At 36.6% G+C, this 25236-nt stretch overlaps 1 protein-coding gene across 7 annotated transcripts; it reads left to right on the forward strand.

The window, feature by feature from the left end:
* The first annotated feature begins 7597 nt into the window (after nucleotides 1–7597).
* LOC125475282 (NADH dehydrogenase (ubiquinone) complex I, assembly factor 6) lies at nucleotides 7598–19314 on the forward strand. 7 transcript variants are annotated; one of them, XR_007256723.1, is made up of 6 exons: nucleotides 7598–7696; nucleotides 8022–8049; nucleotides 8580–9720; nucleotides 17857–18163; nucleotides 18455–18544; nucleotides 19077–19314. XR_007256723.1 is itself a non-coding variant. In XM_048579984.1 (2 exons), exon 2 carries the CDS (start codon nucleotides 8708–8710, stop codon nucleotides 9617–9619), a length of 912 nt encoding a protein of 303 aa, XP_048435941.1. In that variant the 5' UTR covers nucleotides 7703–8049; nucleotides 8580–8707; the 3' UTR covers nucleotides 9620–9782. The 7 variants fall into 7 exon arrangements, 1 of the variants encoding a protein (XP_048435941.1); XR_007256721.1 differs by having other exon boundaries at nucleotides 7616–7696; nucleotides 7984–8049; XR_007256722.1 differs by lacking the exon at nucleotides 7598–7696 and adding an exon at nucleotides 7703–7880 and having other exon boundaries at nucleotides 7984–8049.
* Nucleotides 19315–25236: the final 5922 nt, after the last annotated feature.

A 25236-nucleotide genomic window follows, 5' to 3' on the forward strand; every position in this document is an offset into this window, starting at 1 on the left:
ATTATTGGATCTGATAATTACCACAAACATAGGGTAGAATCAGGGCCTGCCGAGGTGTGGCATCATGCTCGAAGTGTGATCCTTGGTACCTAAGACCTAAAACTTCAAGAATAAAGGATAATATTCCCGAATCTCAACCCTGCAAAATCTACTTCCGTATTGATGGAATAGATCATTGGTTATGCACATGTTCATGCCCCTACCAATGTTGTTGAGGAGTACCATTCTAGTAGTCATTATGTGAGACTAATTTTGCTCCACCAAACATCGTTGGAAGAACAGAATTTTGACATGGATGACCTTGTTGGCTGAATCCTCTTAGTAAACCATTTACTTTGTGAACATTTTTCCATGTTCTTGGATTCAAGCTTGGTGTATGTTTTACTTATGGATAATCTTATTGATGTTGTCCTCGAATATGAGTTAATTGAATCATGTTTCTTAATACATGTAACCGATTCAATTAAACATGTGATTAGGTTGGAATGTGGGAAAGTTAGTTATCTGGATGAATGCGTATTATGCACACTAACTTTACACATAAATCACATCTCAAATAACGACTTCAGGTCTATCCAACCTGATTAAGAGCATTTGGCACGCTCTTCATTGTATGGTACTGAATTACCATTTAAGGGACCTTAAATTCACCCTGACGTTGAGTTTTTAAGGATATTCGAGATGACAATGATCATAATGAAACCATTAAAGAAAATAGAGTGAAATATCTTTGCACCACCTCCAAAAATGAGCATGAAGCTTTTATTTGGGGCGAATGGGTTGTCTTCTAACTGGGAATACACCACATGTGGCCGGCCTGAAGCCTGGTGATTGACTAGTTTACTTGCTTTGGCATGACCTTTTAGGACACTTAGGTCGAACAATGATGCTACAACGTATCTCCTTATTTGAAGTAAGGATATTATGCCTACAAGCACACTTTGCCAAGCATGCTCATTAAGGAAATTGATTTTCTATATCATTCATCGCAAAGATACGACACGACTCTATTTTCACAGTGGATTTAAGGGAATATATGTGAACTAATCCAACCAAAATGCAGACTATATAAATACTTATGGTTTTGGTTTATGAATTGACAAACTGGTTACATGTTTGTCCACACACATTACTGCTAAACCTCTTAGCCGATTATGGGTTCACCACCCTACTTATCCCTTAAAGTTCGGAAGACTGGATAATGCTAGAAAGTTTATATCGACAGTTTTCGATAAAGTATTGCATGTCGTTTTGGGTTTCTAATTGAACATCGAATTCCCATGTTCACCCCAAATAGTCTCGCTAGTGATCATACAGCGCAATTTAAATGATTGCCCAAATTTTGGTAAAAGTATCAAGTTTTCGGTCTTTGCCTAGGGCTATGCAATCTTGTACGCAGTTATGTTGGTCCGCCTTGAGGCCCATTGCCAACCAACCTATATGACGTTACAGTTGGTTACTGGGTAAGAACCTGACGATTTTCATATTTATGCATTTAGGTGTGCATTCCATGTGCCAAGTTGAGCCGCCGCAACGTACCACCATGGGTCATCAAAGAAGGATGTGTATCTTTTGTTAATCATGATTCTCCTTCACATTAGCTCTTTTCGAGCCCTTGCATGCGATCTCTTTACCGCTCATTTACAGGTTGTCACTTTAATGAGACAGTCTTCCCTCCGTTAGGGGAAATAAGAACGTCAATGTTCTTGTAGAACAGTGCGAAGTTGCATGGATGTTGCCTATTAGGTCTCCTCTTGATCCCTGTACCACACAAGTGTGATAAGCAAGTGCGATGAATTCTAGTTTTCAGAATGTTGCTCCAAACGCATTACTCTGATCTAGCTAAAGTGACGAGATCATATACTAGCTGCAAACATGCTTGCAAGGATAAACGTACTTAACGGACATTGAGTCAATATCCCTAGAGGGTGTGCCGCGCCTATTGGAATGTCCGGTACACCAGCGGATAACCAATCAATTTGTCTTGGCCTAGAGCACTGACATATCACTCGATTCGTAGATTCACTTCCCTAGAAGAAGCAGACACAATACAAAATGAATCTACACTTGATCGCTGTCTCAAATCATTTCCATTTCATGAGATTAATCCGGATTTCTCTCGAGACTCAAAGTTTTTGGTCAGTATACTAGTTTGGATGAGCTAAATGGAATTGAAATGAGATTATCATCGATGATATTTGCACTTATATGGTAGCTACCGACATAAATGAAAAGTGACGATATTGAACTGTGTTCTGTTGATTAAGTGACAACATATAACTGATTGGACAACTAAAGTTACAATCCAGGTCAAATTCCTTACCAAAGTGTGTATTGGACCTGTCGTTCTACACAACCTAAGGTAACCATGTTGTGTTACAAGTGGGAAAGGAAGCGTTATGAGATGAATGAAATAGTGCGATATGATGCACGCCTTATAGCGTAAGGTTTATCTCAAAACGTCCTATGATTGATAGCAGCATTATGACATGTGGTTAGTGTTTTCTCCATGGGGATATAGATACGGAGATTTACATGTAAGTTCTCGAAAAATTACATGGACTGGTTCAATTAGTTCCAAAACCATGGAACACCCTCTTAAACTTGTTTTGAGGCGTTCACTTATGGATTGAAAAATCCGACGGATGTGGTATACCCGTCTACGCAATTATTTGATCAGTCAGGGATATGAATTATGCCCTTGCATGTTAAACTATGAAGTTTTATTCCAAATTGCTAAAGTTACAATTTATGTTGTTGACACGAATCTCACTAAGACTCCAGAAGAGCTTGAGAAAACTGACTCACACCTAAAGATGGAATTTGAGATGAAGGATCTTGGGAAACTTGTTTATGCCTTGACTTGAAGTTGAAGCATTGTTCTGATGGTATTTTGGTCTACCAGTCAAACTACACCCCGAATGTGTTACCTTTGAGTATACCTTTAATCGTCCATACGTTATATGCAAATGAGACCCTTGAAGAAGTTATGGAATTTGAAATTCCATATTTGAGTTCAACTTTGCGCTTCGTTGTACTTAGCTCATTGTATTTAGACAGGACATCTCTTTCGTTGTTGATCTTAGTAAAGATGCAGCATTGTGCCTACACGCAACCACTGAATTGGTATTAAAGACGTACCCTGAAAGTACCACGAGGGCAAATCCCAATGCATCTTGAGCAGATCCAACCCCTCTGATCCTCAGAAAGATGCTTGTCTTGTTTGTTATGCTGACGCTGGTTACTTATCAAACCCGCATAAGGCAAAATCCTCAAATGGTTATGTCTTTACCGTTAGGGATATCGCAATATTTTGGAGGTCCACGATATGACCTTAGTTGCGAAATCTTCGAATCGTTCGAAGACTCACCTTACTTCACTACGCCACAAGTGAGACATGGTTAGGAGTTCTTGATGAGCATATTTGAAGTACTTGATGTGTTTTCATCCATTGTTGAGTCCTAATGATGATCCATAAAGATTATGCCGCATGTATCGACCCGACCGAGCCATGATACATCAACAAAGTCAACGCCAAGACATACCGTGTCTAAATCTACATCAGCAAAGCATCAGAAAATTGAAGTCATGCAAGCCGATCCCAGACAACCTTGTTGACCTTTATTCATATGCAATGCTTGTAGTTCTCATTTGAAAGTTATTTCAAACTCAGGGGGAGTATCCAGAAGTATACTCATTTGATCTTAATGTACTTTTTTCTTACTAGGTTTTTGTTACCTAACTAGGTTTTAATGAGGCACCCATCTTGGGTTGATCATACCCTTGAAAGCTCTTCTACTTACATCCAAAAGACGTATAGTTTTGACTTAATGCAACTTCTCACTTTTCTCCTTAAACTATGAGGTTTTCCCCACCTTGGATTTTACCAAAGCAAGGTTTTGTGAGTTTTACTTTTTATGCATTCTTCCATTGATTTGAGACTCGCATTTGCCTATTGTGTCGACGACTTCATCAACTGTACTTACTTCATCACTGAAGACCTGATGCGCCATTTACTTAAGTATTTACACACTCAAGGGGGAGTGTTGCAGTCCTATTAGATTAGGAATGTGATTGTGTAAATCCTAGTAGATATGAGAATGTATCTTATATTCTTATTAGAAGTAGATTACCTATTAAATGTTGTAATCCTAAAGGGAAAAGTTTTACCTATCCCACTACTATAAATAAAGGCACAATGGGTGGAATAGAACACACCCACAATTACACATCTCTTCTCCATTGCCGCACCTTTCTCTCTCTCTATGGCCTCCATAATTGTTTAGTAAATTATGCCTACAACAAATTATTATTTTTCTTTTTGTTTTTTGTACTTGAAGAAACTACTAGAACAAATGAAGTGTTGGAAATAAAATATGAGGTTATAAATAGGCAAAAGTGAGAAGGAGAACATTTGTTAGAAATCGAAGTGGAACAGGAGCAACAAATACAGGTAAAGAGAGAGGAGGCAGATTGATATTATCACTTTCACTTTTGATCTTGTATGTTAAGCTAAAGATACAAACATACCTTTTATATATAGAGGTATTGATCCGACAATACTTTACATGCATGAAGAAAATTTTATATACTACGATAGTGAAAATCAAACTTATACCATTTAAGTCTACAATCTTATCCTACAAACTTGACTAAGTTGACTTCAATTTCTTCCAATTTTAGTCCAATTATGTGGGCATTCACATTTTTACAACACTCCCCCTTGAATGCCCATATCAATATCGGTTGCGTCATTAAAAACTTACTAGAAAAACCAAGTGTGAAAAAATTGTAGCAAAGGAAAAAGAGTACAACTTTGCTTATATTATTGATATAATGTTAAGTACGCTGATGTTGTCTTGTTAAAACCTTGATAGGAAAAACCTAATGGGGAAAAATCATAGTCCAAGGAAAAAAAGTACATCATGCATATGTCCTGGATGCTCCCCTTCATGTGTATTTCCCATTGATTATGCATTTTCAATTTGACTCATTAATAAGTAGGCGTAACCAACACCATGCAAGAGCTTCTGAAATGTACACTTTGGTAGATTTAGTGAACAGGTCTGCCAGATTGTCACTGGAACGCATTTGCCTAACTTCAATAACCTTAACTTTCTAAAGCTTAGGTGCACTGAAAAACTTTGGAGATATGTGTTTGGTTTTATCCCTTTGATGGATCATTCCTTCATTTAAGCAATACATGTAGCATTATCTTCATGAACGATAGTTGGAGTGTCTGTTTTTAAAGATAGACAACATGAATTTTGGATGTGGTGGATCATTGATCTTAACAAAAAAAGTTCACTATTGGCTTCATGGAGAGCAAGTATTGGAAGATGTAGCAACTAATGTTTGCTTCGTTTAGCGCCATGAGATCGCTGTATTTTCATCTGTGAACACATATCTAGTTTTTGAGAGCGCTTTGTGAATCAAAGAGAACACCAACCTCTATATATCCAACAATATTTTGGTCATTTGTGGGTTTCTTGGAATAGAGGAGGCCTATGTCTATTTCCCCACAAAGTAATCGTAAAACATCTTCGACTCCTTTTCAATGTCGAAGTAGAGATATATGTTGCTAACAAGTTGACTGCATAAGGCTATATCTGGTCTTGTTCATTATGTTAAATACAATAAAGCACCTATTGCACTTAGCTATGGTACTTCTGGACCATTCCTTTTTATCATGTTCTTTTGGGCGAAATGGAAATTTCTTTATCTCAAGAGATCGATGAACCATTGGCGTGCTGATTGGATAAGCTTTTTCCATACCAAATCGCTTTAGGACATTTCAATGTAAGTTGATTGATGGACCAAAATTCCATTAGCATAATGCTCAATCTGCAGGTTAGGACAATATTTTGTTTTCCCAAGGTCTTTCATTTCAAATTCACTTTTCAAATATTCAACAGTTTTCTTGAGCTATTTAGGAGTTCCAGCTAAGTTCATATCATTGACATATACGACTACTATAATTGAGACAATTATACCACATTCATCCAATATTTAGCCTATATAATAATCACCTTAATTTGATTGAGAGCATATCTTGTGGTCTGTTTGCCGTTTCAAGCAACTTAAGTCCTTCTGGACTTTCATGTAGATACTAGTATCTAATTCTTCATACAGATATGCAATGATGATAACACACCTCGATCTCAATGTTCGAGAGACAACGGGATGGCCACGTGTTGGGCAACACCCAAGGGTGACGCAAGCTATTTAATGAATGCATATGCTGAGAACATGTGAAACATGCATATAAATTTCGCGTGAACTACACAATGTAATATTCATAAATCCGTTAATGTGAAAATACACTAAATTTGGGATGGGGTTTCACAATCTACCTCTTTAAAAGAATTTTGTCCCCAAAATTATAAATAAGTACGAATACTGACTCCTCATCAGTTCTTACATTTCCCAAGTCACTTCCTCGATTGCATGGTTCATCCATAACACCTTTACTAACGGAATGACTTTGTTCCTTAGAGTTTTATCCTGTTGGTCGATGATCGCCACTGGTTCCTTAACATAACTCACGTCTTGACTCACCTCTAACGGTTCTGGTTGAATAACGTGATTCGGTAGGGACCAACATATTGAGGGCTCAACTTCCCTCGCTTACCAAAATGAACCACACCCTTCTAGGGTGATAGCTTCAGAAAGACAAAGTCACCAACCTTATACTCATGATCCCTAGAATGTCGGTCCGCAATGCTCTTTTGTCGATCTTATGATGCCTTTAGATTCCTCTTAATCAACTGGATGTTAGTATTAGTGGTGTCAACAATTTCTGGCCCCATTAACACTCGTTCACCTACCTCAATCCAACACAATGGTGTCCGACACTGCTTCCCATATAATGCCTCAAATGGTGTCATGCTGATACTTGAGTGGTAGCTGTTGTTGTAGGCAAACTCGATTAATGGCAAATAGCTATCCTAACTACCCTTCCACTGGAGAACAGACACTTTCAACATGTCATCCAAAGTCTGAATCATCCTCTCAGATTGACCATTAGTCTGTGGATGATAGGCAGTGCTGTACAACAATTGAGTATTTATAGCATCATGGAACACTCTATAAAATCTAGAGGTGAATCTTGAATCTCTGTTCGAAACAATGGTGATGGGTACACCATGACATTTAATGATATTATCGATGAACAATTGTGCCAACTTCTCCAATTTGTAGGTTTGTCGAACAGGCAAGAAATGAGCAGTCTTGGTGAGTCGATCCACAATCACCTAAATGCCATTAAACCTCGATCGCGTGCTCGGTAAACCATACACGAAATCCATGGTTATGTCTTCCCACTTCACCTACTGGCAAATTATACATCTCTTCACATAATTTGCCATATCCCGTTTCATTTCATACCAGTAGTAGAAGGGACGGATCGTGTGATACAATTTTGTACTCCTCAGATGCATGGTATACACCGAAATCTGGGCTTCATCAAGCATTTAAAACGGATTGACTAACAGATGTATGAAATTGAAATAAATAATAAATAAATGTATCAGGTAGAAATGTTTTAAAGTTGTTGTATGAGATTGCAATTATACTCATACTTGAGGGGGTAAACAGTAATTTACCCAAATAAAAACTTGAGGCTCCGTTGCGTTTTCGACTCGAGCGTCTCCTCTCCTGGTTCCTTGTGCTGCTGCCTCCACTTCTCCCTCAGTCGGTCAGTCCCTCTCTTCCTCCTCCTCTTTGAGCTTCCTTGGACGGCTGGAATTTTCCATCTCCCTCTGGAAGACTCTAATTTTTGTTTTCTTCTTTCTTTTTCTTTTACTCTTCTTCATCTCATAATTCAATTTCCGAATTCTAATTTAGGGATTTAGGAGTTGGGCATTTTTTAGAATGGATAGGTGTGCTTTATTTGTAATTTGTAAAGAATCTGAGTTTTAATTCACATGATAACTGATAGGATTGTTATCTAATTGATGTATCATGTTTGAATTCTGTTGGCAGCTCAGTAATCTTTTTCCTGAATTCTAATTGATTATCAGACTAAGCTTGCAGATTTGGGGTTTTCAGGTCAGTAAGCTCTCTATTCAAAATTATTGTGATAGTCAATTACTAGTAGTAATCGAAATCAAAATCCCAAGCCAAGAAAAGAGTGATGGTCAATCATCAACTCAACAGTCTTCTCCGTGTGTACTCAGTTCATGTTTATTTGTTTTCTTGTTTTTGTCTATAACTTTGTATGCGTTTTGAGGGGTATAGCTCATTATGTTCCCCCTGACTAGTTGTATGTTCTTTTGCTGGTCATTGGAATTTACTCATACTGTCGAATTTTGTTCTTGTACAATTGGGGAAGTATGTTGGCTTAAAAGTTAGCCCTATGAAGTTTTGAATCCTGGGTCTGTGATCATGTTATATGTATATGGAATGTCTTACTGAGACATAAAATTCTTTTCGTGGATTTAAATTTGCTGATAAGGATATGATATACTTGCATTTTTCGCAAGTAGTAAAGATGGTTAGGTCTTTTAAGAAAATATCTTATTAAACTGATGCGCAAAACAATTCTGATTTACTTCATAGCTATCCTTCTTCTTTTTCAGGCGATCGGTCCTCAAGCTTTAGATCCTAACTCATCCGAATCAAGTTTTAAATGCAATTTGAGGATATTGTGTTACTCTTGGAAATAGAGTAGTCATATGTTTGTTAAAGGAACCACGGTTGAGATTTGATGAATGGTGCTTCAGCATCTAGTAGCTTAAGATCAGCTTTCTCATACTGTGTACAGCAAGTCCGTAGTTATGATTACCATAACTACCTTTGCCTGCTTGAACTCCCGCCTCACATGCGGAAGGTTGCATTTGCAGTCCGTGCCTTAAATGTTGAAACAGCTCGTGCTATGGATGTTGCTTCTGATCCCAGGGTTGGTCTTATGCGCCTTGTCTGGTGGCAAGAAGCCATAGATAAGATCTATGCTAACAAGTTAATTGAGCACCCAACAGCTCAAGCCCTGTTGTCAGTGGTACGCGAGTACAAAATTAGCAAGGGATGGCTAAAACGGTCTGTAGAAGCTCGGATCAATGATGCAAGAAAGGAGGTTGGTGACACCCCAGAGAAAATTGAAGACTTGGAGAAATATGCTGAAGATACAGTATCGACTATTCTTTACATGACACTTCAAGCTGGTGGTGTCAACTCCACTGCAGCCGATCATGCAGCATCGCATATTGGTAAAGCAAATGGGCTTCTTTTGCTGATTAAGTCACTGCCATACCATGGTAGCCGCAACCGGCATTTTTCTTACATACCAATCGAAGTGGCAGCTAAGCATGGATTGTTGGTTAAGCATGGAGGTCAATCGGAGATTCATTTGGACTCTCGCGAGGGCTTATGTGAAGCTGTTTTTGAGATGGCCTCAGTAGCTAATGTCCATTTGCAGAAGGCTCGTGACTTAGCTGGTACAGTACCTGTAGAGGCTCGCCCGGTGCTGCTGCCGGCGGTGCCTGCCCAGATTCTTTTGGACTCACTGAGACAAGTGAATTTTGATGTGTTTGATCCAAAGTTAGCAAGAGGGATTCATGGCATTCCTCCTTTGTGGTATCAGTTGAAATTAAAGTGGCATTCGTGGAGGGGAAAATACTGAAAAGAAATTGCATTTCGCGTACGAGAGTTCTGCTACGGATTATATTCCTTTGCAAGAAGAAACTAGTATACTCATGAGTCCTGGCTAACCAACCTTTCAAGGTACTTTTGACTCCACGTTTTGCTAATAAATGGGAACACACTGTGATTCTTTTTTTCTTAAATTGTTGATTTTGTTTTTTATTCTTTGAAATCCTATCATTTTTACTCGGTTGAAATTGCTGGTTGATTTATTTTTATACAAGCTATGGTTGGGGAGGTGGGTGTTGTATTTTTATGCTGGAATTTCAACATCGTAGGTGAAAGCGAAGAAACAAATAATCTCAAATTAAGAATACAAGAGATTAATGTGATTCGGCGTAAAGTCTGTGTTCACGGGCGAAAGACTGGCGAAGAATTTCACTAGACAAACGAATCACAACCCAAATTTCACAAATTACAAACCCTAAATCAAACGAGTAGAGAACCAAAACAAATTGAGAAGAGTCTCCCATATTGCTCTTTAATTCAAAAACTCACAAGTTGATTCTCACCAAAATACTAAACAAAAGGGCCATGAATTTGCCACAGTCTCGTGACTTTAAATGGTGACCTCCACCAAAAATCTGTTGGAATTGTGTCCTAAAGCCAATCATATGATGATATTTTACGGATATTTCACATATTAAACTAATCTAGTTTAATATAAAGGGCAAAAATTATTGTTTAAAGCTGTCTCATATAAATGTTATATGTTTAAACAATAAGTTCAAGGAATATGTAATTGGGAGAATATGATCTAAAGAAGTTAGATTCATGAGACCATTTTTTTTCGTATACATATCCTAAACGTTCATGATCATAGGATTGCTAATTGGGCATTGACAGTCCGTTAAAATCAGTACGTGCTATGTCTTCTCTTAGAGAGAGTGACTGGTCTCGAGTCATTGGTGTGATTGACACCAAGACAAGCATGTAGGTGCTCAATAGAGAAAAAGTCCACTGAACGCGATCAACAAGGAGTTCTCATACTCATGTCACATGAAAACTCATGAGATAATGCAAATTAGTCCTTTGACTTGAGGCATTATAGTTGTCTTGTGGTTAGGTCTTTGATCTTTGACTATGTAAAAGTCACTTCGTCAAAGGGTGTCCATGACATAGTTGGGGTTAAGCCACTTAGCCATGGAGGCAAGTGAATGCACAACAAGGGATCTTTAACCTTCAAACCGTTTGAGGGAGAATACTCTATGATATGATTAAGAATATCTGGCCAGAGTATGAACGAGATTTATGAATTCGTTCCAAATCACATTCAAGGTAATCATATAAGTAAGAGAATCACATTGGATAGTAGACATGAATAAACTATCAAATCAAACAATGTGGTTAAGAGTATTGTATTAGAGAAAGACCGTATTGCATTGTAATCCCAAACTAAATAGGTTCTCACCTCTTCTGATTAGCTTGGGTAGCCATGACATACTGTTAGGTGTCACTCTTGGTTTGTGGAAGCCCTAAAGGTTTATAATCACTAAAGGGAGAATTGAAAAGTAAGTTTCAATTCACAATTGATTTGAAGAGTTCTAATCGCCCACTGCCTCGCTAAAAGGAACCTAATAGATCGTACACTGTGTATGGTAGAGATTGAAGAAACAACGGAGATGAGTAAGGATAATTAAATGGTTTAATTATTTATGGCTAGGATTAATTAATATGTTAATTAATCAAACAAATAAGTTCGTTTTAGACCTCGAGTTAGTTTTGGGCCTCAAGGCCCAATGGGCTTCGAATGTTAAGTCCAATAACTCAAGTTGTATGACAACTTGAAAACACAAAGGGCATGAAAGCCCAAAGAACCCACATGGCCGGCCATAGAGAGTGTGAGGGAGAATTGGTTTTAATTTCAATTATGCCACTCAATGTCAGTGGCTATAGAAAGGAAATTATAACCCATTCCCTCATAAGGGTTTTCTAGAGAGAAAAGAGAAAAACACAAAAGCTCTCTTCTCTTAGGAGGCCGGCCGCCCTAGGAAGAATGGACTAGCATCGATTTCTTCCTAGGTCACTCATCTCTTCCTTAATGCTTTCCTTGGTGTGGAAACTTAGAGGTTCCCTTTCTTGGGAACTTGGAGAATCCATTCCTTCATCCATATCCAAGAAGTCATGGAGCCAAGAAGCAAAGGTCCTCTATCCACATCCATGGAGCCAAGGAGCAAGGAGACTAAGGAAAGAAGGCCCTCACATGGGTGAATATCCTTTGCTAAGCAAAGAGGTGCTTCAAAGGTATAAAAGTTTCTCAACTATTTTCTTTAATATTTGAGTTGAGTTTTGGTTCACCATAAATATTAGGCCTTGAATTTCATGGGTAAAGTTTTGTTTTTGAGTGCATACAAGCATGATTTCGCCTTTAATTGTTAATTGTATGCATAGATGTTGCTCAAATGAACTTGTTTTCACAAATTATTCCTTCAAAATCCAATTAGAGAAAACTGTCTAAATCAATGGTGATGGCACACAAAATAAACTAATCCTAAGGTCCTACTTATAGTGCATAGGACTTAGGTTACAATGAGAATCCTAATCCTAATTGGAAGCAAATCAAAATCCCAATAAAATAGGTAATTAAAAAAATCCCTCTACCAAGCAAGGAATCCAACCAAGAAGTCAAATTCAAACTCAAATAGGGTACCAAAACGAAATAGGTAACACAAACTTTATGCATCATTCTAATTTTGAGCCGTAAATCACAACAATGAAAACCGCAATTAGAACTTCGTGTGGAGGGGTAACTTCTCTTACAAGCCACTTTCAAATTGTTTGTTCACTTTTATTCTTAGCAAAACTCACTTGGAACAGTGTGCTCTTCCTTCTAAACTTAATAAACTTAGAAGTTTAAATTTCTATCTATGTAGTTTTCCTTTTGTCCTCATAGTTTGAATATCTTTCGTAGTTTTTCTTTTGTCGTCATTGTAATAAAACACTAAAACTAAAACTAAAAAACTACAACTAAAAAGCATTAATCCATCTTGTTATGTGCAATCAAATCATGACCCTACAAGAGCTCAAATAAAAGTTTATTAAATGCACAAGCTAGATTAATCATTGAAAAAAAATATTGCCTGCCTAATTTATTATATTGTTTTTATTTGTTGGTCAAAAGATATATATTTAAACCAACAGGTGGAAAAAAAAAAAAAAATATTGCCTGCCTAATATAATATTGAAAGAAAATATTGCCTGCCTTGTAATCCATGCACATCCTCCAAGTACCTTCTTTCTTCTTTACTAAAAGCACTGGAGATGAGAAAGGGCTATGACTTGGCCTTATAAAACAAGATTCTAGAAGCTCCTTGACACACTTCTCTATTTCAGTTTTCTAAAAAGGACCATACTTATAAGGTCTAGCACTTGGAGGTTTGCTCCCTTCCAACAATGGTATCCTGTGATCATGGGATCTTGATGGAGGTAGTCTAAATGGGGTATGAACAATAAGCTGATATGTTGAACTTGCAGATCACTGTCTTGGAGAGAAGTCAACTGAGAGTGAGTGGATGGAGTTGTGCTTTCTGCACCAACTTGCAAATCAAATAAGGCAACTCATAAGCTATGTTCATGAGTGAGTAACTTGTCCATTTGTAAGGAAGAAATGAATTGAGGCTCTTGGGACTGATGACTTGATATGGAGAAAATGGTATTGCTAACTACAAACTGCATAATCATCTTGACAAAATCCCATAGCACTGGTCCCAATGTCCTCAACCATTGTATGCCCAAAACAATGTCACAACCACCCAAGGGAAGAGCATAGAAATCTAGCACAGTAGCATAATTTTGTATTCTAATAGAAACCTTAGCTAGACAACTAGTACTAGTGAGGGATCCCCCATCTGCAATCTTAACAGTGAATGGGTGTGTGGTATCCAGGTGACCTTTCAACTGTTTAACGAGTGAGATATCAATGAAATTATGCGAGCTCCCTAAATCTACCAAGAAAACCGTAGGACAATTGAATACTAACCATTTGATTTTAATCATTCTGATGGACTTTAGAGCAGGCATCCCATAAACTGCATAGGCAGTAACCTCTGGCTCGTTATTGTCCTTAGAATGATGCTCAATAAGGTCTTCATTGTCATACACATCCATGAGTAACACCTATCGTTTTGGACCAACACAAACATGCTATTTGGAAAAAATTTCATCATAGTTGAAACATAATCTGTTCTTTCTTCGAAACTCAATTTCTGCTGCTTTTAAGGGCCTAAAATTCTGATTTCTTGAAGAATGCTCAGGCTTTGGTGTGTTAGTGACATCAGATAATGGCGTAGGCTTGAACTGGGATGCAGGGGAAGAGTTTTTTGGAAAAGATCAGACCTTTAATTCTGCCAGTTTGGCATCTACCTGTTGAGAATAAGCAATGGCTTCATGAACATCGAATGGTCTTAGAATCTTGACATCATGGCGAATTTTGGTTTCAATCCACCGATATAACAACTTTTCAAGAGTTCAGGGGTCATTTCAACAGTCCAATTTACTAATCGCCGGAATTCCATGATGTAATCCCTTAGCAACCTAGATTGGTGAAGTTTCACCAAGTTTTCAATGCAATCCATGAGGTCAGATGAACCAAATTCCCTGTAGAAAATCTTTGTAAAATCTTCCCATTTAGGATAATTCTAGACGTAGTTAACCCATTGAAACCATTGAAGCACTTTATTCTCTATATGAAAGAAGCCATGCAAATTTCTCGTCAACCGGAATATCAAAGTAATCGAAATAATGCTCTGCCTTGTAAATCCACCCTAAGGGGTTATCTCTTTCCCGGAAGCGAGGAAAATCAAGTTTAACCATGGGAGGTCGTGGTTGAAACCCTGAATCGTGGAGGTGGAATTGTTGGGTTCTTGAATCGTCACACAGATTGGTTTCCGATTGAGTGGCATCTGATGAATCTCCAAGAAAACCCATTTCACATTTTTCCAAAAAATCACGATGAAGCTTCTCAATTCGAGCGTTTGATGAATCTTGACGCGCATCCATAGCGTCGAACCTTTGGAGAAGGGTGTTGAGAGTGCTGTTTATCGCAGCAAGATGATTCTGCAATTCCATGGCTTTCTTCGTCGATGCACGAGTCATACGGCAATCGAGAAGGGATTAAAAAGATCCAGACTGGCTTGATACCAATGATAGATCTTCAAATCAACCTTGACTCAAGAAGCATAGAGAGAGAGACTCTTGAGACAGAAAGGTAATTGCAATTCAATATTATTTTTATCATATCCTTTATGTTACTTACAAAACAGACTATATAGCAACTATCCTAACTACCTTTTATCTAATACAACTGCTACTAACAACTCTATTACAGTATTACAGTTCACACACATTCAAATGATGACATCTAGCACAATCCCAACTGCAATATAACAACCTTTACTACTAATATTCCTATCAGATTCTTATCACATCACATCTTTTATATTTTCTCCGATGTACCCAACCTAACTACGATGAGTGGCAACACATTCTCTCAGTGTTGTCGAAGGTCACTATCCTCTCCACTATGTTTTTATCGTTCTCCTCCACCTCCCCATAATCTATTTTTAGCAGCCCACCCAGTCGCAATTGTGGCCCTCGCAGCCGTTTCGACGACCCATTCGCTAGTTAATATCTTTTTACACTCATTTTTTTAGTACAACGATATATTTTATATTAATGAGAGAGGAGATTTTGACTAAGACGTAACCTAAAATATCTCACTTACAAAGTGATGAGGAATACCATCTTTCTTTAAGGCATAATTACAATATAAATTTAACAAAAAGTTTAACAGACGTAGAGGGATAAATTTACTGGGTCCAAATAAAATTTCTCAATTTTTATTCATCAAATCATTGACTATACATTTAATAATTCGGTTCGATTTATTCGGTTTCGGTTTGGTGTTCGATTTGATTTTTTTTCTTTCAGTTTTTGGTTTTTTGAACCCACCCCTACCTATAAAATCCCAAATGAGATTTTTAATAACACTTTTTTTTGAAGCTCACTTCATAAAGGATTTCAATAATAATCTGAATCATCTATATTTTTAATTCATCATTCATACATGATCAAAACAAAATATTATGCAAAAATAAATAAACATTTATTTGAGAAGAAAATGAACGAATACGTTTTTGCAAATAAACTCTAACATGACTGTCATTTAATCGAACAGTTATATGGTTTCTGACCTAGAGGATTTTTGGTACATTTGAGGGAAGAGTGAAGAGATAGGCAATCAGACTTGGTGAAATAGAATTGCCAAGGATCATATGAGTTTTGATATGACATGTGAATTATTTTGAACATACAATTATCTACACTAAAAGGGTGGGGGAGTGGGCTAACCTTACAATGGGTTAGCAATAATGTAGTTCAAATTTGCCTTTGGTGAGAATCAAATATAAGATCTCTCACTTACAAGTGTAGATGAATACCACTAGACCGTACACTAGTACAAAAACATGTTTGCTCGACGGAAACTTGCGCGATGCAGGAAATTTCGTCGCGCAAAGTATGTTTGTGCAACGATAAGCACAAAACGTCGTGCAAATGGCCTTTGCGCGACGAAGGATGCGTTGTGCAAAGCTGTTTAGCGCGACGTAAGTCAACATTTGTCGCCAAAAACAGCTTTGCACGATGCATACCTTCATCGCGCAAAGTGCCAAACATCGTGCAAGATTTTGGCATCAAACAAAGAATGATTTACCTTTTTTTTTCCCAACTTTGCGCAACGCAGGTGCACCTACGTCGTGCAAAACCGCTTTGTGCGACGCATGACTTCGTTGAGCAAGGTATCGTCGTGCAAAGGAGGTTTACGCGACGTTTTATGCGTCGTGCAAGATTTTGGAGCCAAACCAAGAATTCTTTTCTGCTTTTTTTCCTAACTTTGTGCGATGCAGGTGCACCTACATAGCGCAAAGCTGTTTTGCGAGACGTAGGTGGCGTTGCACAAAGTCGATGACTTTTTTTTTCTGAAATAACCACACTCAGAGGCCTTTTTCTTCACACTTAACCTCTCTCTTTTAGATTCTCTATCTCTCTCAACCCTCACCATCTTCACCTTCAGGTATTGTATTTATTTGATTAATTAATTAACTATTTGTTGATTACATTTATGTTTGGATTTTTTTATTTTTGTGTATTTATGTTTTTCTTTAATTATCTTTGTCAATGCTTATTTTTAACAAGTTGAGTTTTGGTTTTGAACAATTGAATGAGTAGAATGAATGAGTATAAGTATGAAGGATTTTGATAGGTTTAGGGAAACAAAAGCTAAGAAACTGCAAACTACTGAGTTAACTTGATCTAATTTTAGGGATAGGTTGATGTGTGCTCAAAAATGGATAGATTTCATTTCTCACCAAATTGGGAGGAGGAAACTAGAATGTTAGAGATTTAGAGAAGAAGCTTGTTTACAGCTTTGTCAAACCACTGTTCTATTACATGGTTAGTAATAATTTTAGGTGTAGTCTCTACCCCTTACGATTTAGAATATGTGGTCTCATCATATAGGTCCTTAAAAAATAATTTTAAGACAGGAGTGGAAGGGGTAAACAAGAAGTTAAAACTGTGGAACATAGAAATTTTGGGTGATGTCAATATGGAATTGTCCCATTTTTTGGTTTAGAAGGATTAATAGTTTGTAGCTATTTTATTTAGTTTCATTAATTATTGTGATTTAATTTATTTGTATGCACATATTTTTGTACATCAAGTACAAAATTGTTTTGTGTTTTACGAAGTTAATACTACTTAACTTCGTACACTTAGTTCAAGAAAAGCTTAGTTTTCCATTTGAGAATTAGTTGGATTTCGTGTAGTATGATCGATAGAAGGATGGTGAGTCTTTTCTTTTCTATTTGTAGGATTCTTGAAACTATGTATCAGTTTTGGGTTGGTTGATTCTCCCAACTCCTATTAGAATATTGGCCTCACTAGCTGAAATGATATGTACCAATAGACACATTCTTGTGAATCTTGGGTCAGTACATGATTTGTTTATGTGGCAATATAGTTTGCCTGATAGAGAAGTTAGAATGCCATAACTCACATGTCTTTCACTTCGATCTCTTAGTGATTTTGTGGAAAATTACTTGATATCTAATTTTTTGTGGTTTGGCCTTGTCAATTGCATCCATAGTTTTCCCAACTAGTCTAAGGATACCTTATAATTAAGTGAACCAAATTTCATGCATTTGCTTGATTTTTGGACAGGGGATGGATGGTTATCCAATTGAGATTCAAGCACTCTTTTACTTTGCAATGAGGTGTGCCCGACAGCTGTTGAATCCAGAATGTGGTGGCAAGGAGTTCCTTAAGCGAATAGATAAGCGCATCTCAGCTCTTAACTTTCACATCCAGACGTAATACTGGCTTGATTTTACACAGCTAAACAATGTGTACCGCTACAAAACTGAGGAGTATTCCCATACTGCCTACGTCCCTTTGTGATGTTGAGGAACGAATTATCGGTGCTATGTATGCACTATGCAGTGGTCCTAGATTCCACTCTGAAAAGGTGGTATGTCTGTGAGAAAGTTTGAATGCTACTATTATTCAGGGTGTATATTAAGGCTCTAGTCCATATGATAATGTGGGAGAAGAGGAGATATGCTGGGGGATGTCGTTAAGTTGTCTGTTGAATTACTTGGTAAAACGAGACAAAATGATCTGGTTAAGTCCTCACACCAAAATAACTGGATTGCTTTCAACAATGTTGCATGCGAGCGCAAACTTATTGTTCATGATAGTCAAAACTCTTAACATCTTATGGCTTTGCTTCACCTGGCTTTTTCTTTTTGGTCCCTTACAGTTTGTGCTCGTCTCTTTAGCTGGATGGGGGGCGGTTATATATGGGGGTTACAAGCTCTTCACAAAAGGCAAAGAGGACAAAAAGGAAGAGGTACTATGTCTATTTCATTTTCATGTTATAATCTCATGAAACTAAATAATCAATGTGTTTAGTGTCTTGGGGCCGCATCTGAACCGTCAATTCTTAACCCTTGCATTATAAGTTAGGGGTGTGATATCCACACACCTCTTTTTCTCTCACACCCTTTTAATTTTCGGCCGTCGGATCGGATGAATTAAAGAAGATCAAAGGACATAAATTAGTAAGGGGTGTGAGAGAAGTAAAAAGAGGTGTGTGGATAGCACACCCCATAAGTTATAGTATGAATGCAATGTAGGAAGCTCTGTTTGTTGTTGAGAACTTGGCCGCATAAAATGATTTGAGTTGCGTGAGTTGGGTGGATTGTTTGTATGCTATTTATGCGATGTCTTGACGCACGTTTCACCTGCTAGAGGTGTTTTCTTTTGTTCATCAAAGCATTTGATTAGTTGTAGCTCTTGTTGGATGACTTGCATATTTTTGAAACTTTGAAATAAGTGTGCACTAGATGAAGTCTTCCTTGTATGCTTCCTTTTTCTTGCAGAGAGTTGAAGAACGGCCACACTAACTTTCAGGGGACCTGAATATATGTGCAAATAAATAAACCGTGTTTTGGCGTCGGAATATTTGACAATGAGGATGCAATTTCTGATGTTACAGGACACCGTACTTTTTTAGGCAGTTTCTGTTGTACATGGCAACTTTGTAACTACACGGTGCCTGTTCACTTTATCAAATGTTGGTTTTGCTTATAGTGGATATGTTCTGCCCGACGCACCCAAGTTTGAATCCTCCTCCACACCTCATAACACTGAATGGGCAAAAATGGCTGGTCAATTTCTCACCTGCGCAAGCATGCATAAGCTCTGGTTCTAAAGTATAATTTATACCCTGGAATTAGCAAATTAAACTGTTTTATTTATGCTTTGACTATAGACTATTGTCTGTTTGTCCGTCCTAAATCAATATTTTGTTATGCATATGATAATTTTTTTTTTCTTCTCAAAACTGTTACGTATGTGATCAATTCAAAAAATCACTACAATTTAGCTTGTCAAATGAAAAGTTTGATGCGGTAGGTGTTAAGTTCGAGTTATATAAATGATGAGTTTGATATCTAATTATTATAGCTGAATTATTGTGTGATTTAACCGATTCTGTAAACCATTAGGGTTTATTGTTTATGAAGAAAAAAGGTTGTTGTTGGGCTACTTAGTGAATTTGCTATATCATCATGTTCATGTGCCATATTTTGTTATTGCCTAATCACCTGTTCTTGTAACAGTCGTCTTGTTTATCCAATGATGGACCCTGAATTTCAAAGTTGTCTGAGTTAAATTTACCTTACGTACAATCAAGATATAAAGGAGAGGAAATTACTTTGTCACGGCTTGAACTAAAGGTTTCTCTATTAAGTTACTTCTCTTTATTTAGTTAAGTTACTTTCCAACCATTTGCGTTTCAAAACCTCTTCCTCCTCTTAGTCTAGTTTAAAGCAATGTCACTTGTAATAAAGAACAATATAAAACCCAATTAGTCAATATTTATGACATGTTTACTTCAAGTAAAGATACATAAACCGTTGGAGCAAGGGAATAAGCAAAATAAATCTGTTCAACTATGAATAAGCAAAATAAATTTGTTCAACTAGCCACCTAGTTTATATAATTCTTAATTTTTAGATATTAAATTATAAGCTTTCAGGCAGTAGTTGTCCACACCTAGACGGATTTCATTTGCATTAAAACAACAAAATTTAAAAAATTAGAATGATTTGAATTCCCATATACATGTCATTAACTCCAAGGGGTTAAAGAGAGAGATTTGGTTTCTGGTTGTAGTGAATTATCTCATAGCCTTATATGAAATAAAGTTGAGTGAGCAATTTGCGAAAACTTAGAACAAACACAATTGGTTCCGTATGCTTCATCAAGCACAAGGGCAATGCAAAAGAAAGCAAAAGGAAAAGAAAAAAAAAAAAAAAAAAAAAAAAAAAGCTGCTTTGCGCGACGCATGCCTACGTCGCGCAAAACTGCTTTGAGCGACGCATGTGTACCTACGTTGCGCAAAGCTGCTTTTTTTTTTTTTTTTTTTCCTTTTGCTTTTCTTTTGGGGGTTCTTGCATTGCCTTTTTCTTTTATGGTATCTACTTGTGTAAATGTTTTAAATTGAAGATCGAATTAGTTCATTGTATTCATATAGAGTCAAGCAGTGTAGCTCTGAAAAATCATCAAAATCGGAGTTAAAACTACCGTTAAATCGTGCTTTTTCGTTTATAATCGTCGAAAAGTTTTGTTCCGTTACTTGATCTCTGAATGTTTGTTTTTTGCGATTTTTGGCGTACATGACCTTGAAGCATCTGCAAACAAATTTAACGATTCGATCATTGAAACTAGTTTTGTAGAATGTGTTTCCCATCAAAACAATACATTCACAGACACTTAAGAGTTTATTTATACTTTCATCAATTATAACATAAGATTTTGTGGTATCCACTAGTGTAAATGTTTTAAATTGAAGATCGAATTCGTTCATTGTATTCAAATAGGGTCAAGGAGTGTAGCTCTAAAAAATCATCAAAATTGGAGTTAAAACTACCATTAAATCGTGTTTTTTCGTTTATAACCGTCTAAAAGTTTTGTCCTGTTACTTGCTCTCTGAATGTTTGTTTTTTGCGATTTTTGGTGTACACGATCTCAAAGCATGTACAAACAAGTTTGACGGTTAGATCGTTGAAACTAGTTTTGTACAATGCGTTTCCCATCAAAATGATACATTCATTAACATTTAAGAGTTTATTTATACTTTCATCAATTATAACATAAAATTTTGTGGTATCCACTAGTGTAAATATTTTAAATTGAAGATCGAATTGGTTCATTGTATTCATATAGGGTCAAGGAGTGTAGCTCTAAAAAATCATCAAAATCAGAGTTAAAAACTACCGTTAAATTGTGCTTTTTCGTTTATAACCGTCGAAAAGTTTTGTTCCGTTACTTGATATCTGAATGTTTGTTTTTCGTGATTTTTGGTGTACGCAATCTCGAAGCATGTACAAACAAGTTTGATAGTTGGATCGTTGAAACTAGTTTCGTACAATGCGTTTCCCATCAAGTTCAATAGTATATATATTTACTAAGTAGATTTTAATTTATTTATTATGTACTTATAACACTTAAGAAATTGAATGATATATATGTAAAAAAAATTTATTGCGGGTTTTTGTTAGATAAATATATTATTGTGGGGTTGATGTAAAAAAAAAATTGAATTTGAAATGAGTGAAGTCACATTTTCAGTTATTTTTATAATAATTTATTAAAAAAAAAAAACCTTGCGCGACGTCTTAACGTGGTCGTCGCGCAAAACCACTTTGCGCAACGTCAAATTGTATACCTACCTCGCGCAAGTTGTGATAATTTTGGTGGTACCATAGTGAAAAATAGGCGTTTTTTTTTTTTTTAAATTTCCAAGAGTTTCCCGTAGACCTCTCACTTCCCTAATTCCACCTTCTTTCCCGTACACCTCTCACTTCCCATAGATGACCTCTCTATTTCCCGTAGACCTCTCTTCCCTCTCGCGCGCTCATCTCTCCCTCTCCATTTCCCGTAGATCTCTCTTCCTTCTCGCAAGCTTTCGTCTTCACAATCTCGAATCCAACGTGAATCTCGAAGCGGACGCGAATCAAGTTCCAAAATCAAGGTAAGGGTTTCTAATTTTCAATGGGTTTTTGTTATTTAGGCTCAAATTGCATGTTATTTAGGGTTTCTGATAAAATTAGATGTTGGTTCTGGTTTGTAGAGGGGTTGATGGGTTGCAGGTAGAGAGAGGGATCACACTCTCAGTCACTACCAATGCAGCGCCTCAACTGAAGGTCCTTCTTCTTCTTCGTCTTCATTCTTTGGCCGTAAACTTCTCAAAATCCCCAATTTTTATGTAAACAAGGTTTCTGTAAACAGGGTTTAGTTGAAATCGGGTATTTGGATATGAATTTTTTTTTTGCCTTTATTCTTCTTCTCTTCCCCTATACTTCCCAAAATCCTAATTTTTGTTTTTTTATAAGTAATTTTTTTTTATGGGATTTCTCATAATGTCAAATTTCAATGTAATTTTTGTGTGAAAATTTTATTGCTTTTTTATGATGTCGACTTGGTTGATTGACATTTGCTTATTTGAAATGGGTATGTTGAAATGGGTATGACATTTGCTTATTTGAAATTAGTATAACATAAAAGCCTCAAACTGGTTGTTGCAAATGCGAGGAAGATGGAGTGTTGTTAACTTTGCAGCAAGTGACTTCTTTTGTTTGAAATTTAATCTCATGTTTCTTGTATTTTCAAGTCAACATAAACAAACAGAAGAAAGAAGCATTCCAGATTCTTAAACCTGAATTGGATGTGGATCCTGAAAAGAATCCTTATTTTGATTCCGATGTGGGCATGAGTAAAAAAATTTTTGGGCCAAAGAGGATGGAAAATGGACAAGAGATGCTGAGCTTTTAAAATAAAGGTATTTATTGACGGCTCTTTAACCCATTTGATCATTTTTTGAGTTATGTACCTGTCCCTTTGTAAAAAAAATTCCCACCTCTGTACAGAGTAAATTTGGCAAAGCACAATACTTTGAAGTTTGTTGCCTCTTATGATTCTCTTCTTGGGTTGCGAGTGTGCTATTCTATTATGCTAAATATGCATGGTTCTTAAATTGTAACATAACAGAAATTGCCTTTCCTATTACTAACCCTTTTTAAATCCAAGTACTGACATTTTACAACTTATAAGAAAACAAAAAATTGAGAGTGATGGGGCAGCATATAGTCCTACAATGAATAAGCAATTGGCTTTGGAATGAGCATGCTCTTATGAAGGGAAAAGTAAGGCTCACCAGATTTTGTCACCTCAATGTTTGTTTGTATACTTGTTCTTCTATCCTTGATTTTGTAAACAATTCATATTATAAACACAAGCCGTCATTAATCAAAACAAATCCAAAAGAAATCTGGTCTAAAGCAAAAGCTATAAAACGAGCATAGTGACATGTAAAGCTTAAAGTGAGAATGATAAAAGGAGTCGATGTTCACTTTGAAAAAAAAAGAAAAAGAAAAGGAGAATCTGCATAATAAGTGGACAAGAACTGGGGGAATTCTTTCCTGCAACTTCATAGAAAAAGGACCTCTCTTTCATCTGAAACTTTTCAATTGAAGAGTTCATTCCTAACATATAAATAACATGAGATGAACCTACACCTCTAAATATGAAGGATGATTAACTCTAAAGCCGTTTTCAATTTCCTAGGGCTTGCCTTATGAAATGGTTTGATAGCAATTAAATAAAATGTCATTGTTTCTTTTGCGGCAGCGTTTTTTATTATAAGTCCCACTTATCTTCTTAGAATGAATTTCCTTCTTCTTAGTATAACCTTGGCAGCGTTTTTGATTATAAGTCCCACTTATCTTCTAAGAATGAATTTCCTTGTTCTTCGTATAACATAAAAGCCTCAAACTGGTTGTTGCAAATGCGAGGAAGATGGAGTGTTGTTAACTTTTTAGCAAGTGACTTCTTTTGTTCGAAATTTAATCTCATGTTTCTTGTATTTTCAGGTCAACGTTAACAAACAGAAGAAAGAAGCATTCCAGATTCTTAAACTTGAATTGGATGTGGATCCTGAAAAGAATCCTCATTTTGATCCGGATGTGGGCATGAGTAAAAATTTTTTTACGCCAAAGAGGATGGAAAATGACAAGAGATGCTAAGCTTTTAAAATAAAGGTATTTATGGACGTCTAAACCATCCCTCAATTACAAAAAATCCCATACTGTATGTTTGCGTATTTCTAAGGGAACTACTTGCATGCCTACAATTTCAATCACGTATATTGAAGAATTTGATGATACTTATTTACGAATAAAGAACAAGATATTAAATCCATGCAACCAAATCCTAAAAATAGTCCCAGTTTTCCCTTACTTTACGAATTTCAATGAAGATATGTACTTTACAAATTCCAATGAAGATATGTTGGGGCTGCACGCTTTTGTGTCGTTCTCAGCACAACCACTTCAACATATTTCCCCTTACTTTTTTAACCCATTTGATCATTTTTTGAGTTATGTACCTGTCATTTTGTAAAAAAAATTCCCACCTCTGTACAGAGTAAATTTGGAGAAGCACAAGCCAAAGAGCAAAGCAGTGTTGGATATAAATCCAATATGATAGAAGTAAGAGAAAGAGTTATCACCAAAGAAAAATTAAAGGATCCAATTCCAGAAATCAAGTAGTGGTAAGTAGATTGCCTTTTCATTTGCTGTGGCATCTGTCTGGTTGAATGGCTTGTATGAAGTAAATTGTTTTTGTACAGTACTTTGATCATATCAATTAGTCTAATGAAGTTTTGATACCTTTGATTGATTACAATGTTTGGTAATCCTAGTGTCGGATTACAATGTTACCCATTTTTTTTTTGTTTCACTTGATGTACTTGTTGGCTATGAAAATGGATAGGTAGTTTCCTCATGTTTTGAAATTAAGAACGTTGGTAACCTACTTACTTACTACTTTGGCTACTAATTGATTAGTTTCAAATGCAAGAAAGGATTAGTTTCTAATGTTATAATTTTATGGTTCAAAAAGTGTATAGATGTCGCGGTTGATCACTCGTCGTCGGAGTGTGACCAATGAACCTCCTGCATTATCAACATTTACTGC

This window comes from the organism of the source record quoted next, unplaced genomic scaffold (genome assembly GCF_019419815.1).
Source record: "Pyrus x bretschneideri cultivar Hongxiangsu unplaced genomic scaffold, Pyrus_bretschneideri_v1 Contig14, whole genome shotgun sequence".
Lineage (NCBI taxonomy): Eukaryota > Viridiplantae > Streptophyta > Magnoliopsida > Rosales > Rosaceae > Pyrus > Pyrus x bretschneideri.

Excerpts from the sequence above, each read along its gene's own strand:
- LOC125475282 (XM_048579984.1), top strand. The coding sequence starts at position 8,708 with ATGAATGGTGCTTCAGCATCTAGTAGCTTAAGATCAGCTTTCTCATAC.